Raw genomic sequence first — 15,435 nt, 5'->3', positions numbered from 1 at the left:
AGTCATAATGGGACAGTATAACTGGAGGAAGCAATTCCTCGTCATACAGAACACAATGACAATAAAACATCACAGCACACAGAGCTCCAGCACACCGAGTCCATCTAGCACAGCATTCTATCTTCCAACACTGACTGGCCAGGTGCCAAAGGGAAGTTCACAAGAAGGTCATGACGGTGATATCTATTCCCTGTTGACAGCCTCCAGCATTTGGTAATCAGAGGCTTACTGTCTTACAATTCCAAAGTTGTACTGGCTATCAAGCCTAATTGCTTTGAAATAGCGCACGCATAAAATGCAGAGGGCTGTTTTGTTCTAGAGAGCCCCTGAAGAAAATTGTAATCAAAATGCATTGGGCTCAAGAAGTTAGAACTCAGTGCACCTTCAAGCACCTTTCTCCAACCTAGTGCCCTCCAGATGTGTTGGGCTGCAATCCCCATCATTCCAAGCCAGCATAACCAATGGCAGTCCGACACATCTGGAGGGCACTAGGTTAGGGAAGACGGTGCCTCTAATTCCTTTTCTCCTTTCTGTCATTGCTACTAGACACTAATAGTCCTTTCCTTCACATGAATCTCTCTTTTTTTAAAGAGCTGTTTTTGTTAAAGGCCAACAAAGCACCTTCAACCATGGAGGTGTTGGATGGCAAGTCACCCTTCCACCCTTCAACTAACTGTTCGCACAGGTTCCATCAGCAATGCATCAGGCCTACATTATGGGCACAGGGGCTTCCTTTTCCCAAAGTCCAATCACAAAGACAGTTCAGGACCCAACACCCACCCTGGCCATGTCAAGGGTGAAGTTCTCGAACAGTGTCCAGATGTGGTTGCTGGTGTAGATCTCCTTCATCTCCACCTCTGTGTCCACATAACAATGATTGACAAAGTTTACATAAGCAATCTTCACCTGAAAGACAAGAGTAAGACAGGCCTGGGTTAAAAGCTCCTAAGAAGCCAAGCAAACACCTTCCACACTCATCACTCCCCTGATGATGATAGATCAGTGATCACTGATGTATCATCAGCACCGTTGTTTTTATTAGAACTTGGGATGTTCTTCAGATGACCAGCTGTACAGTGAAAAGGAGGACTGGGATTTGAGCAAGTGGCAGCTGCTTAAAAGCCATCATCATCTTTATCCAAGGAGCACAGGGTGTCACGCATGGGGGTTAGTCCATGTCATTCTCACAACAACTCATGATGATGCTTAGGCAAGAAGAGCAAATGCCAGGATGGCAAAATGGAACCTCCATGTTCAGAAGTTTGCCACTGAATGCCAGTGGCTGGGGAGCAACAGCAAGAGAGGACTGTTGCCTTCATGCCCTGCTTGTGAGTTTCCCAGAGGCAACTGGCTGGCCACCATGGGAAGCAGGAGGTGGAACTAGATGGACCCTTGGTCTGACCCAGCAGGGCTCTGCTGATATTCTTCCCAGTGGAGGCTGGTGGCTCCGATGTCAGTGGGGCATTGAATCCACTCCAGGTTTCAGTCAAAACTCTAAAGGAGCTATCCAAGATGCTTTGCAACTTGGCTAGCTCCTTTAGAGTTCTGACTGGTTCTGCATGAAACCCGGAGCAGATTCACCATCCATTGACATCAGAGCCACCAGCCTCCACTGGTTCTTACAGAGACTGGCTATAAGGTCACCTGATGAGTATCATAGATGAGCAGGGATCTGTCCACATCTTGCCCTTTTTTTCACTATACCACACTGGCCATGGTACTGCCAGGTCTGAGAGGGCTCTGGCACGATGCCCTCTGGTGGGTCCTCCATACCGACAGTTCACTCCTGCCCCCCACACCACCCAGGTCTCTTGCTGACTTACAACTCCCCTACTCTTAAAAAAAAAAAAAAAGCAATGCAAAAGGGAACCATTTGTTGTCTTCCTGCTGCCTGGTAAGTGGGAGAAAGGGGAGGGAATAAACAGGTCCCTTTTTCTGTGTTTATGAGAAAGAAAAGAACACATTCCCCCCTGCCCCACTTCCCAGGCAGCGGGAAGAGATCAAACAGGCCCCTCTTTCCTCCTTTTTAAACTCTTTACACAGGTTTTTGGACATGCTGGCTTAGAAAACTGTGCAAAGAGTTTTAAAAGAAAGAAAGCAGAACATGTCCAACCCCACCCATCCTGCCTCTGGCTTACTGGGCCACTGATGGTGATAGCAGCAGTCGGCTTCTTTCAAAAAACTTTTTGCATAGCGGGCATGCTAGTTGCTGCAGAGTCGAGCTCCAAACAATCACACCTACCTTCTTCATTTCCCAGAGTGTCTCTCTGATCCCCATGGAGGGCCTAGCGGTACTCTGGGAATGGGAAATGAAGAATGTGGGGATGCCTGCGGAGCTTCATTCTGCAGCAGGATGCAGAAAGGGGGAAAGGGCCCACAGCCATTGCTCGTCGAGGGCCCTCCAGCCTGGAGGGCTCCAAGACCTACATCTGGATATTCAGCCCCAGCGGTGCCACTGCACACTGGCTTTCCTACTTCAAGCAAACCTACATAGAACTTGGTCTCAGCAGGCGAGGACACCAAATCAGAATACTACAACCACCACAAAGCCGCAAAGCCTTTGGCTGTGACAGGTGCCTCCGTCCAGGGGTTACCTCTGTGATGCAGTCTTCATGAGTGACCACTCGCACCACATCCTCCAATGGAAGTAGAGATGTGCACTTGATCTCTGTGTATACGTTTTTGCCTTCAGCACAGGCTGCCAGCAAATCCACCAGAGAGATGTGGTACATGAGGGGGCTGTTCTCCTCTATCCCATCCTGGGCGGCTGTCATCATCTCCAGCATGTTGGCTAGGGAGGCCTTATCATTATAGAACACCACCACGTCGTCCCCAGCGTTGGTCAGCTACAGAAAAGGGACAAGAAGTCTAAGCAAGATGGCTCCAAAAGGACAAGACTGACGAAGCTCTGCAAGGAAATCACCATTTTCTGGCCTCTCTCCTAGCCCAGCCAACTCCTGCTGTATACAGGCCATGGCAGAGCTAAAGAGTATACTGACTGGCATACAAAGCAAGTCTCCCAGCATATGAGAAAACTTCTTGGCTTGAATCTCTATTCTTTTTCTCTCTTCTGTTTTCCAAAATGTGTTAGACAATGTGATCTGAAGCCCCTGTCCATGCCATGGCTGAGATGGCCTTCGCACTAGTTGATAACGTGATGTTGCCACACTGGTTTCAGATGCATCATAGGCAGATCCTTCTAGGACACAAGTAGATCTCCAGATGTTTTGGACTTCAGCTCCCAGAAGCCCATGCCAGCATGACCAATGGCCAAGAACGCTGGGAACTGAAGTCCCAAACATCGGAGATCTATTTTCTGCCCACCCCTGTTCTAGGATCTGTTTTTTTCCTACCTAAAATCTAAGGCCCTGCATCTTGGCACTAAGCCGACCCAGAACTGGAAGAGGGCAGTTACTCCTCCAGTAGTCAGGGAGGAAGGTTTTAAACCTAATTTGCACATGGTTTGCAACATGTATTCCTCCATTTGCACTGGAGCAAACAGAGGAATAATCAACCCAAAGGAGACTCTAACGCCCTGTGATTCAGTTGGAGAAAGGCATTTTTAACAGCACAGGAATCTCTCAGATTGCAAAGCAAGAGCACCTACTGTCAGGTTAGCTGTTTGGACCCCCCAGTGCAGCACTTCCAGGAGCCATTAGGAGATACTGGAACCAGACAAGGTGCTGATGGCAAAGCCCCTTGAAGGCAGGCAGCAACCACAGTCCTTGCACCACTCCTAGCTCTATGCTGAGCTGCCGCATTGTGTACACTACAGCATGCCAGAACTGAAGAGATGGGCAATGGCCAGGCAGGGATGCCAGTCTCAAAGCTGCGATGCAGCATCTCCAGGATGAGGTAATAGCTCTTCCCCCATTCCCCACACACTCACAGATACCTTAGAGTTCTGTTTTTCTCATATAATTCAGGAACCTTTTTATACCTTGCCAGTGCATCTCTATCAACCCCAGAGGAATTCACCTGCGTAGAGTTCAGGAGGATTCACCTCATTATTGTGGCCGCCTAATGTGAGATTGGCAGCCACACGCCACAGGACATTTTCTTTTGCTGCCCCTCAGCTGTGGAATGACCTGTCGTTGAAATGCGCCTGCTGACTTCTTTGAATGTTTATGAGCCAGAAGTAAAGACTCTATTATTCCCTTCTTTGAATTCTTACATACTGTTCTCATGCTGTATTGCTTTATTGTTGATGTTTTGTTTAATTTGTTTTTAACTTTGTATGCCCCCTAGAGTATCTTGTATATAGGTGGGATATACTTTGAACAAATAAATAAAATAAATAAAACAATTGTTGTTGAGAAGCTCAGCCATGCTGGCTTTTACACATTATTTTTCTAAGCATCACCTGAGCACCTGGTCTAATATGTTATTCTGCCATCATTACCTTTCTATTGGATGCTTGTTGACAATGTGGTGCATCCCGTTGTCGATAAGAACAGGGTAATTACCCCAGAAATCTGTCAGCAGGTGCCTATGGTTGCTATGGCAGCCATTGCCCTCTGCAAATTTCCAACTGACTGTGAACAACCAGGAAGTGAAGCTTTGCTTCCCCCCTCCTCTAAAACAGTTAAATACCTGATCTGACTTTCTATAGCTTTCTCCTGATATTGTTCTGAATCTGTCCATTCTGCCCCTTGTTTGGCCAACCCTGTGACACTGAAACTCAGCTTTTCCCCATTGCCTCCTAATCCTGCCCCACCATTATCCTAACACCTTCCCTGCTCCTTACTTGGCAGTCATAATTCCTCCATCATGCTCTCTCACTGCCATTAAGAACCCTAAGGGAATGAGATGCTGATCCAAGGCGAAGGGTGGTGTACTAACCCAAACTTTTCTCTCTGTGAATACTTCTGGTAAAATAAAAACATGTATTCTTTACACTTAAGCTTTGTCAGTATTCTTGAACTTATTTTCCACTGTATCTAGCACAGCATGCAATTTACTGGGTATGTGCCATGCTTCTGCTAAAGATCCCAATTTTTCCATATCATTAGAGTACACACGCATGGATGTGTGTTATGTACATGTGTAATCAAAGACATGGGGGCAGTTTTGGTAACATCACCCTTAACAATTCCCTAGGGAGGTGGTGGGCTCTCCCACACTGGAGGCGTTCAAGACAAGGCTGGACAGCCATCTGTCAGGGATGCTCTGACTTGGATTCCTGCATTGAGCAGGGGGTTGGACTCGATGGCCTTGTAGGCCCCTTCCAACCCTACTATTCTATGATTCTATGAACCTTCTGACATAGGGCTGAGAAGCTTCCAAGACACAGCCAATCCAAAGTCATCTTCCTCTTCTGCCTCCCAACAACACAAACCAGATATCTATTTTTATGAGTTTGTAGCTACATATGCCACAGGCCATGCAGCTTCCCTCCATTAATCTGGCCAGAGACACCCAGCTTTCTCCTTCAGAGTTGTCCAGTTTGCCCCATTCCCTGAGGTTATGGAAGAAGTACAGCCAAAATGCTCAGCTCACCTTCATGCTCTGGTTTATCAGGGCCTGGTGTAAGCCTACATTTGAGTCTGCCTGCTTTCCCCTGCTGGTCTGCAACCTCTGCTCCCCTATTGCTGTGTAAGGGCTTCTCTTCATCTCCCTTATTACCCTGTAAATTGATCTGTTCCTTCTCTCCACCCTCTTTCCCAGAGTTTACCCACCCTCCACTTGACAGAGACGTGGAACCTCACCTCAGTCATGATCATGTCCTGGCACTTCTTGATGTACTTGCCCTCAGCCTTGATGATAGTGTGCAGAAAGTCAAGGTACTGCACATGGCGCCCATGTGTGGCCAGGCAGTGGATGAAATGCTGCAGCACTGTCTCACTGATCTCTGAGCACAGCTGATAGTTGTTCAAGAAGATGTGCTGCATTGTCTCTGCTTCCAGCAGCTGGCAAGAAGAAGAGGTAAGACTAGGGGTAAGATATCAGGAGGCACAGCTGGTGTGACTGATAGACAGACAGAGACAGACAGACAGACAGACAGAGACAGACAGACAGACAGACAGACAGTTGTAACACTAAGACTCTCCTTAAGATAAGGAGCCTTGATCGTTGCTTTCCCCAGTGAACTGTTAGAACACTCTTGAGTCTTCTAAGTGTATCCAGTGTTTGACTAGGACTGGGGAGAACCAGGTTTAAATTCCCACTAAGCCATCTGGGTGACTTGGGCCAGTCATTACCTCAGCCTAAACTACTTCATAGGGTTAATATGAGGATAAAATGGGAGGTGGAGAACCATGTACACCACCTTGAGCTTCTTGGACAAAAAGGGGAGATATAAACATAACAAGTAAAAGAAGTGCAATCCTATTCTTCATTCAAGGATTTCACAAAGGCATACACAGGGCTATCCCTCTGTACCCTCACGACAATCCTATGAGGAGAGTTAGGCTGAGAGTCTCTGCCCCACGGCCCTCAGTGATGTGTCCCCAGGGCTGGCGCAAGGCAATGCAATGCCTGAGGTGGACTGGTGGACCCCCTTGCTGCCTGTCACCTCCTCCTCTCCTGGCCTCCCACTTACCCTTTAAAAATGTTTTGGCCACTGGGTAAGCAGTGGCAGCAACCCCAGGGTTTCCAGGGCCATCTCACCACTCACTTGTGGCTATGGAGAGTGCCTGGTTTAAACTTTAAACAGTGACTGGGTTTGCACCGGTCATAGGGTTGGAAGGGGCCTACAAGACCATCGAGTCCAACCCCCTGCTCATTGCAGGAAGCCTGATTCCCAGGCGGTCTCCCATCCAGGGCTGACCCTGCTTAGCTTCCGCGATCAGACGAGATCAGGCGCATCCAGCCCTTTCTTTATGCAAGGGTTAACCCATGCTCATGAGGTTCAGATGACACGACAAGCCCCAAGCAGGGGCTGCATATTCAAAACGGCAGCTGCACACCCCCCACACGCACCACAGCCTCACCATGGGTTAAATAACCCACAGCAGGCTGTCATGTCATGTGAGCAGCCCCAGTATTTGCTACCATCACAGAAGAGTGGGAGCAGCACAGGGCCACTCTTGGCCGCCTCACCTTTTCCTTCCTCAGAGCAAGGAATCCAGCCCTCTGGAGCCCAGAGAGCCTGGCATTAGATGCACCGCCAGTCACGTTCCTGCAGATTGGCAGGCTGTGGCAACAGCGGCGGCAGCAATACCCGCACCTGCTGTTGGTGGGGTGCAGATGTGGTGATGCAATGGCAACGACAACAGACAGACGTGTGGGTGTCAGACGTGGGGCATGATCCACCACCCCTCTGATCTACTGCCTGAGCAACATGGCTCATCATGGCCAGCCCAGTTTGGCCTTACGCTTCAAAGGGGGCAACGGAACTGTTCTTTGTATTATAAACACTATACCGGTTAAATCTAAGCAGCAACAAGTGATCTATTAGAATGTACAACTTTTCTTGTGTTTCCCACCTTCTTTCACTTGCCCCTATGTTCTTACCCCAGGGGTGAGGAACAAGGTGAGATGCTTATGCAGGAGGGTCTGGTTTTCTTGGTTGCCAGCACAGAACTTCTGCAGGAACTGGTGGGTTAATTTCAGAATCTCCAACATCTTGGTGTCACCCTGCATATTTTCATAAGAAAAAAAGAATAAGTTCCTGGGACAAAAGATCCTGCCCTGGTCCATATCACCTATCATAGAGGTGAAAAGGGAAATATCTCCCCTTTGCATATACAGTTGCAAAGTACCACTTTCTGCACCACTATTGTTTCTGTATACCAGATCTTATATGATCTCATATGACCAAATAGAACAAGACGTTTTACTTGACTTTTCAAGAGCATGCTTCAACTGGCAAGTGAAAGCCTGCCAGTAAGTAAGGGCGCAATCCTGTGGCCGCTAGTCAGCGGCTAGACAGCCATAGGATACACCGGTTTCCAGGAACCAACCTCGGAGCCTGTGCTCTGAGGTCGGTTCCCTGAGAACCGACCTTCCCCCCGCCCGCACTGCCTCGCAGACAGCTCAGAACGGCCCCCCGCTTGGAAGAGGAGTGCAGAGCAGCAAAAATGGGGTGTTCCTGGAGGCATTCCAGGGCGGGGAAGGTGGAAGTGCCAGTACGACACATACAATGTGTCATCCGGCAGCTGCTTCCCCCGCTCTGATTTCCTGCGGCTAGACAGCCAAAATCGGCAGTCTAGTCGCAAATGCAGGGCGGCTGAAGCACAGAGCAGACGATCCTCTCTGGACTTCTCCTGCCCTGCATTGGATAGGCAGTCACCTCTGAGTTCAGAGGCGGCCACCTATCCCAATAGGATTGTGCCCTAAGTGTACTATCTTTTGACTGAAAGGCAGAGGGAGACTGATTAGACTTCAATGACATTAAGTGGAATGGAATCAGCAATAGAATCAGCTGCCTAGGAAGGCTGTGGAATCTCTTTCTTTGGAAGTTTTCTGGGAAAGGGAAGCAGATATCCATCAGGAAGGCTTTCGATATATGATATATGTTTTGGGGGGGGGGTGGGAGGAGACTAGACTAGACAACCCCACAGAGTTATGAATTTATTACTCCTATGAGAACTCAAGGGTCCCAACACATTCTGCCATCCTAACTGGGCTACTGATCTTCCATCTCCTTCTTCCCACCTTCTCATAGGGGATCTGCAGTAGGTCCAGCATCACTTTGTGGGCATCCATGTTCTTCAGCAAGCGCTGCTGCTTCTTTCGCATCTGCTCACCAACACCACACATTTTATTTAGCCGCTCCAGAATCTGGAGGAAAATAAAGAAAAAGCCCAATCAAACAGGAGATGAATTAATGAGAGTGAGAGAGCATTGAGCCATCTTACCCCAGCTCTAGAGAAGCAGAGTGAGATGCCCTTATATGACCTTGCCACTGCAGAGTTGAGGGATGCCAAGGTATCTCATGCCTGAGATACCCCAGCTTAGGCTGTGCTATTTATTGATCAATTAATTTTGTTATCCCACCCTTCCTCCAAGCTTACCCCTTTTACCAGCTGGTAGTTTTCACTGCTTTTTTCTCCAGGGGTCCCAGGCTCCTCGTCTGTGGTATGCTGGCAGGTGGGGAGGAAGAGTTAGACTACTCAGGTGGCTGGACATCAGCTGAAGAAAAGGAAATCCATCCTGGTTCATTTCGCACTAACCCTACTCTAATTTTATAGCAGTCAAAAACCAGGCTAGTTTATAAATGTACACAAACTATGTGGCCTTCCCCAACCAGGTCTTCGCCAGATGTTTTGGACTTCAACTCCCATCAGTCCCAGCCAGCATAGCCAATGAGCAGGAATGCTGGGAGTTGTAGTCCAAAATGGCTGAAGAGCACCAGGATGTGGAAGGCTGTTTCAGGAACATAGAATCATAGAATAGTAGGTTTGGAAGGGGCCTATAAGACCACTGAGTCCTACCCCCTGCTCAATGCAGGAATCCAAGTCGGAGCATCCCTGACAGATGGCTGTCCAGCCTCATCTTGAATGCCTCCAGTGTGGGAGAGCCCACCACCTCCCTAGGGAATTGGTTCCATTGTCATATTGCTCTAAAGTCAGGACGTTTCTCCTGATGTTCAGCCGGAATCTGGCTTCCTGTAACTTCAGCCTATTATTCCGTGTCCTGCATTCAGGGATGATGAAGAAGAGATCCTGGCCTTCCTCTCTGGGACAACCTTTCAAGTACTTGAACAGCGCTATCATAGCTCCCCTCAGTCTTCTCTTCTCAAGGCTAAACATGCCCAGTTCTTTCAGTCTCTCCTCATAGGGCCTTGTTTCCAGTCCCCTGATCATCTTCATTTCCCTCCTCTGAACCCTCTCCAGCTTGTCTGCATCCTTCTTAAAGTGTGGTGCCCAGAACTGGACACAGTACTCCAGATGAGGCCTAACTAGTGCTGAGTAGAGGGGAACTAGTATTTCCATGCTATGGTGTAATAAATAAACTAAGTCTAACCTGATCAAACTGAGTAGCTCAACAAAGCAAGCCCTGCCTCTTGGTCCTCCAGAGGATTTCACAGATCTCTAGAAGTCTTCTGAAACTGGATGCTGTGCCAAGCTGTCACTTGACTAGAATCGCTACAGGGTTAAAGCCAGTTCACGGCCTACAGAGCACACAACCTATAGGACCCCTATAGGTCATTCCCCAGAGCAACTAGTTGCATTATTACCATGCACCTTTCACTTCCAACCCCAGGGCCAATTTGCACACTACTTTTTTTGGGGACACACCCCTACAAAATTTGAGTTGACACCTAAAAAAAGTAAAGTATGAATGTTGAAAATATGTTATCATACAGGCACACTCAACAAGGAATGAAATATACATTAAAAAAAGAAAAGAAAAAGAGAGCCAATTCCAAAGGCCCTGTTGAGAAACACCAAGGTTCCTATATGTCCAAAAAAACCAATGGAATCTGCTTCAGAAATGATGGTCTGTTATTACTGACCATACTAAAATAACACTCCATTTCTGAAGGAGATTCCATTGTTTTTTGGACATACAGGAACATTGGTAATTCTCAGCAGGGCTTTCAGAGTTCTTTTTTTGCCACATTTGTACTCTGTTACTGGAATATTGTGTCCTGCTGTATGACTTTTCAAGGCTGTATGATTGCATTTACCAACCCCACCCACCACTGCCACCCACTGTGGTTCTTCTTATTCCTCACAGCAGTGTGAGGGAACTATAATTGGCTGGTGGGCTGGACTACCCCAACCTGGCCCTCCGTGGGCCTGATGACACCAGGGCATGGCCACATACCCCCGACATCGTTTGGTCCCTGGCTGAAGTGCCAACTGGAGCATCTCCCGGTGGTGCTTCAGTCAGGGACCAAGCTTTGCCTGCCCCGTGCCTTTCCCCATTGGGCAGGATACCAGGCAGCCAAAGCCACCCCAACTGAGGCACCAAATGAAGGAGCACTCCTCCACCCAGCACCACCTTCCCCCATTGGGGAGGATGTGGGGCAGGCAAAACCCTTAGCATGCCACTTCCCCTCCCAATTGGGACAGTGAGCAGTGTGCTATGGGAATCCCTGCTATTCTCTCCAATCACTGATTCCCCTTAAGGGGAATTCTCCTTAATGCACTAGTTGCCCTCCCAATTGGGAATTACAATGGAGATAATGACAGGGCTTCCTCTCCCCACTTGGCCTGAATGGGAGGGGAGGGGCCTCAGCCTAGACGGGTCAGCCTGGCAGGCCAAAGTGGCCCGTGGGCCAGAGGTTCCCCATCCCTGCCTTCTCAACTCTCCTTTTGTCATCCTCTTTTTGTTGCAGACACTCATCAGAGATACCAAACTGGCTTCCTGTTGAGCATACATTCAGTGACAAGCCCAGCTATTCTGCCACTTAATGCATGGAATGGTCCTCAATTCACAAAGATCACCCAGGCTGTGAACCAGCAACCCAGAGGCATTTTATGCTACCTGCCCTGTGGCTGCTTGGGCGTTACCTCTTTCTTCTCCTTCTTCTCCCCTTCTTGTCCATCTTCCCCTTTGGAGCTGCCTTTCTTTTCCACCCAGAGCTCCGACTTCTCCACCATCATGCGCAGTTTGTCCAGCTCCGACTTGATCACTTTGTAGTTCTCAACATCCTGAGCAGAGATAAGTAGCTGGACCTGGATTAAAATACCATTATTTGTTTGTTTGTTACATTTCTATACCACCCAACAGTCAAAGCTCTCTGGGCAGTACACAAAAATTAAAACCACAAAATACAGCATAAAACACAGTTTAAAATACAAAAGCTTAACACTAAGTATAAAAGTATAAATTCCATGAAGAACTTCAGCCCATTCTGCTTATAGAGCTGGTTGGTTATGTAAAAAAAAATCCAAGGTGAAGGCTCTATTCAAAATGGCATATGAGACATTTATCTTTCTCAAATTATTCAACAGTACCTCAGATTGCTATCATAAAAGCCACAGCGTCCCCAATCCAGAGATGCTTGTGCTCAGCACTAACTCACTTCAGAAATTAGCCACCCCTCAAGCATTAGCCCCATCACCAACCCCATCAGATCCATCCCCACCTTTGTGGGTGGGGCAAAAAGCCTGAAGGGGGAACCTATGCAAGCTCAGCTGGGTGTGCATAATGCATGAATGTGGGAATGGAGCCAGTGGGGATGGTGATGTTGGGGGAAAGGCCAGCGTATGCCACTATGCTCCCCCTTCCATGTGTTACTTGAATGCATGGAAGCTAATTTCTGAAGGGGTTTACTGTGTGGAACGCAAGCATCTCTGGATTGGGGACATTGTGGCTTTTGTGATAACAATCTGAGCTACCCTTGAATAATTTGAGAAGGATAAATGTCTCAAATGCCATCTCTAATAGAGCTGTACTGTGCATGAAAAGTCCATTGCTGAGCTGGGATGACTGTGTGTGATAAACAGAAAATACTGGGTGAGTTCGCATGACATGACAACCCACCTGGCAAATAAACTACGCAGTGTGAGTTATTTTCGAAACAGTCCATGGTGTGCCCAATAGATGAACGGGCTTACCACAGGTTGTTCTCCCCTTCCTTCCCCCTCAATCTTCCACCCGGTGTCCCAGGGTCCTGCGCAGCAGAACCCATCTTATCTGCCCATCCTGTCCCCCTCCCTACTCTGATCACAACCCTGTTTTTTTCCCCAGCTTTTTTGCTTTTTTTCGGCCCCAACATTTCTGCAAATGGAGCCATAATATAGTTTTTAATGTTTTAATTATTTTATTATTATTATTATTAATAATAATTTTTATTATTTTATTTATTATTAGTTTGGCCCCAGGAATTTACACAAATGCTTTTGTAAAAAAAATTAATAATAATTGTTGGTCTTTCGCAGTTGTGAAAGCCTGCACTTGTGGCAGTCAAATATATATAGCCTTGCCTTGTCAATGCCCTTGTTTGTTTCAGCTGTCAAAGCAAAATAAGTGCAGTATGAAACATGCAAGGAAACTGACAAGGTGAGACTGCATATTGGCTAGTTTGACAGCCATTGACAGTGACAGGTCGGGAAAAGGGAACAATATCACCCACTTAGGAGCAGTAATGGATGCTGTGGAAAGTGGGGGGGGGGCTAGATCTTTCTTAAAAGGACTTGCTGGAGACTTGGGAAAGTGTGGAATGGAAGCAGAGCACCCACAAGTGTCAGTTCAACACTTAAAATCCTGGGGATCACCTTGTTAAGCGGGTTTGTTTCACATGACAGCCCACAATGGGCTGTCGTGTCATGTGAACCCAGTCACTATGGTGTAGCAGTTGCATATTGCCAGTGGCTTTTTTTCCTAGAAGGCAATACTTTGTACAAGATTTGTTCTTCTTAACACAATCATTAAATAGCACCTAGTTTTTGAGGAGCTTTATAAATTATTATTATTTTGGAAGGACAGATACTGAAGCTGAAGCTCAAATATTTTGGCCACCTAATGCGAAGAGAAAACTCCCTGGAAAAGACCCTGATGCTGGGAAGGATTGAAGGCAAAAGGAGAAGGGGACGGCAGAGGATGAGATGGCTAGATAGTATCACCAATGCAATGAATATGAACTTGAGCACACTCCGGGAGAGAGCGGAGGACAGGAAGGCCTGGCGTGCTATGGTCCATGGGGTCACGAAGAGTCGGACACGACTGAACGACTGAACAACAACAAATATGTGGAGGCCACAAAATGCCTCAGCAACAAAACACTATAGCCAGCTCTTTTTCTCTTTGACTGCTGCGTCCCAACCTGGCACCAGCGCAGTCTCTCGCAAAAACAGCTGCTGTTATCACATCAGCTAAGCTAGACCCGGGTGATAAAGAAATGACACCATGACTCAGATTTGAAGTAGGTACTGTGTAGTGTGGCCACGACCCACAGAATTTATATTTTAACCTTTGATATAAGAAGCCCATGGCAGCCCCTTGGCATACTGATGGGGTCTCAGTGGACCAAACACCATGCAATGCACACAGTACAGAGGCAATTTTTTTTTCAGCGAGTTCCAAAGAGAGGGATTATGGCTAACACTGAGGCAAATATAAGCACAGCATGCCAGCTGTCTGCCCAGTTCCACTGAGGAAGACTTTTAGGAAGGCATCTCAAGGCGGTGGATGGAGAGGACTTACAGTTTTGCACAAGCTGCACAGAACGTTACCTGCTTAAAGGTGTGTAGAACCTCCTGCCTCTGGCTGAAATGTTTGAAGAGGAGCTGAAGGGAGCCTGAGACAAGTGGGGGATAGTCATGCATTGTCAAATGGATCAGCACACGGAGAAACATCCGCCCTCCTTCATCATCCACTTCTAACATGCTGCTTGTTTTCCTGCAGCCAAGTTGAGAAACAGGAATTAGAACCAACCCCAGCTCTGGAGCCTCCAGCACTAGGGAATGAATTCCCCCTGCTTTTCATACCTTGCCAGTAACAATCCTGACGTCTTTTCATCTCATTATTTTTTTAGCCTAATTCCTAGACCAGTCCCAATTAAGTCCTACGTGTACACTTTTGGCTCCAAGCATATACGTGCTCTATGGAAAAGGCGATCTGGAGCTCTAACGGAAGAGACACAAGTGACAAGAACTCACCCAAACCCAAGGAGACAAGAACTCACCCGACCCCAAACATGGCTTCAGCCTGCTCCCCAATCCGATCCAAGTTCATTGCTGCAGCTGGATGGAAAGGAAATACATAAGAAGTGGGAAATCCTCAGCACCATCAGGAGACAATTGAGAGATGATGAGGGGAACATAAAAAAGAACAGAAAATAACAACACGAAGTGCTGAATGTATTAAAGTCCTAGCCACCCATTCATGCCCCAGTCACTATGGGCAGTCTCCAGTGTTAGCCCACTTAGAGTACACCCATTGAAAGGAATGGGCTAGTCATGACTAACCTAAGTCCCATTCATTTCAATGGGTCTACTCTAAGTAGGACTAACATAAGAGACTGCTCTATGTATTTATATTCTCTCTTTCTCTCTCTTTATTGTATTAGGAAATTTCTGCACATATATACTTCCTACTGACACTATGATGACATAGTAGACCAGGCATGGGGAACCTCCTGCCTGAGGAGCCCCCTTAGATTCCTTTGGGGCCAGGGGTTGGCCTCCGGGCCAGGGGTTGGCCTCCAAGCCAGGGATGAATACCCCGTTCTCTCCAATCTGAGACTGGCGATAACAGCAGGGGATGTGAGCAGCGGGAAACTCAGCTGGCGCTTGGAGGATTTGTTCCTCCCAGCAGGGGCTAAGTCAGGTCATGTGCTGTCCCCATGGGGATGACATGCACCACATGAAGCCAGGGACTAACCTGCACTGCCCCTTCCTGCACTGGGGAGGGCACCGTACCGGAAAAGCCTCCTCAGCCTGGGCAGCAGCTGAAGCACTCCAGCTGCAGCTTGGTTTGAGGCAGCTTCACTCACACTGCACCCTCCCCTACTGGGGAGGGTGCAATGTGGACAAAGCCAGTCTTGAACTGAAATGCCAGCTGGAGCTCCAGCCATCTCTTCAGCCAGGGACTGGA

General features: G+C 47.8%; 1 protein-coding gene across 2 annotated transcripts in view; it reads right to left on the bottom strand.

Moving 5' to 3' along the window:
- Positions 1-15,435, bottom strand: part of ITPR3 (inositol 1,4,5-trisphosphate receptor type 3) — a 154,699-nt gene that overhangs the window by 34,773 nt on the left and 104,491 nt on the right. For both annotated transcript variants that reach the window (XM_084853000.1, XM_084853001.1), the window contains exons 24-32: positions 14,525-14,582; positions 14,073-14,238; positions 11,406-11,570; positions 8,958-9,026; positions 8,599-8,724; positions 7,456-7,578; positions 5,709-5,909; positions 2,595-2,846; positions 781-906 (exon numbers count right to left, since the gene is read on the bottom strand). In XM_084853000.1, coding sequence (XP_084709126.1) covers positions 781-906; positions 2,595-2,846; positions 5,709-5,909; positions 7,456-7,578; positions 8,599-8,724; positions 8,958-9,026; positions 11,406-11,570; positions 14,073-14,238; positions 14,525-14,582 — 1,286 coding nt within the window. The remainder of the gene's footprint in view (positions 1-780; positions 907-2,594; positions 2,847-5,708; positions 5,910-7,455; positions 7,579-8,598; positions 8,725-8,957; positions 9,027-11,405; positions 11,571-14,072; positions 14,239-14,524; positions 14,583-15,435) is intronic.

Source organism: Heloderma suspectum, chromosome 4 (genome assembly GCF_057233095.1).
Source record: "Heloderma suspectum isolate Gila_16-S chromosome 4, 16-S_ref, whole genome shotgun sequence".
Classification (NCBI taxonomy): Eukaryota; Metazoa; Chordata; class Lepidosauria; order Squamata; family Helodermatidae; genus Heloderma; species Heloderma suspectum.
This window is presented reverse-complemented; position numbering and strand designations above follow the sequence as displayed.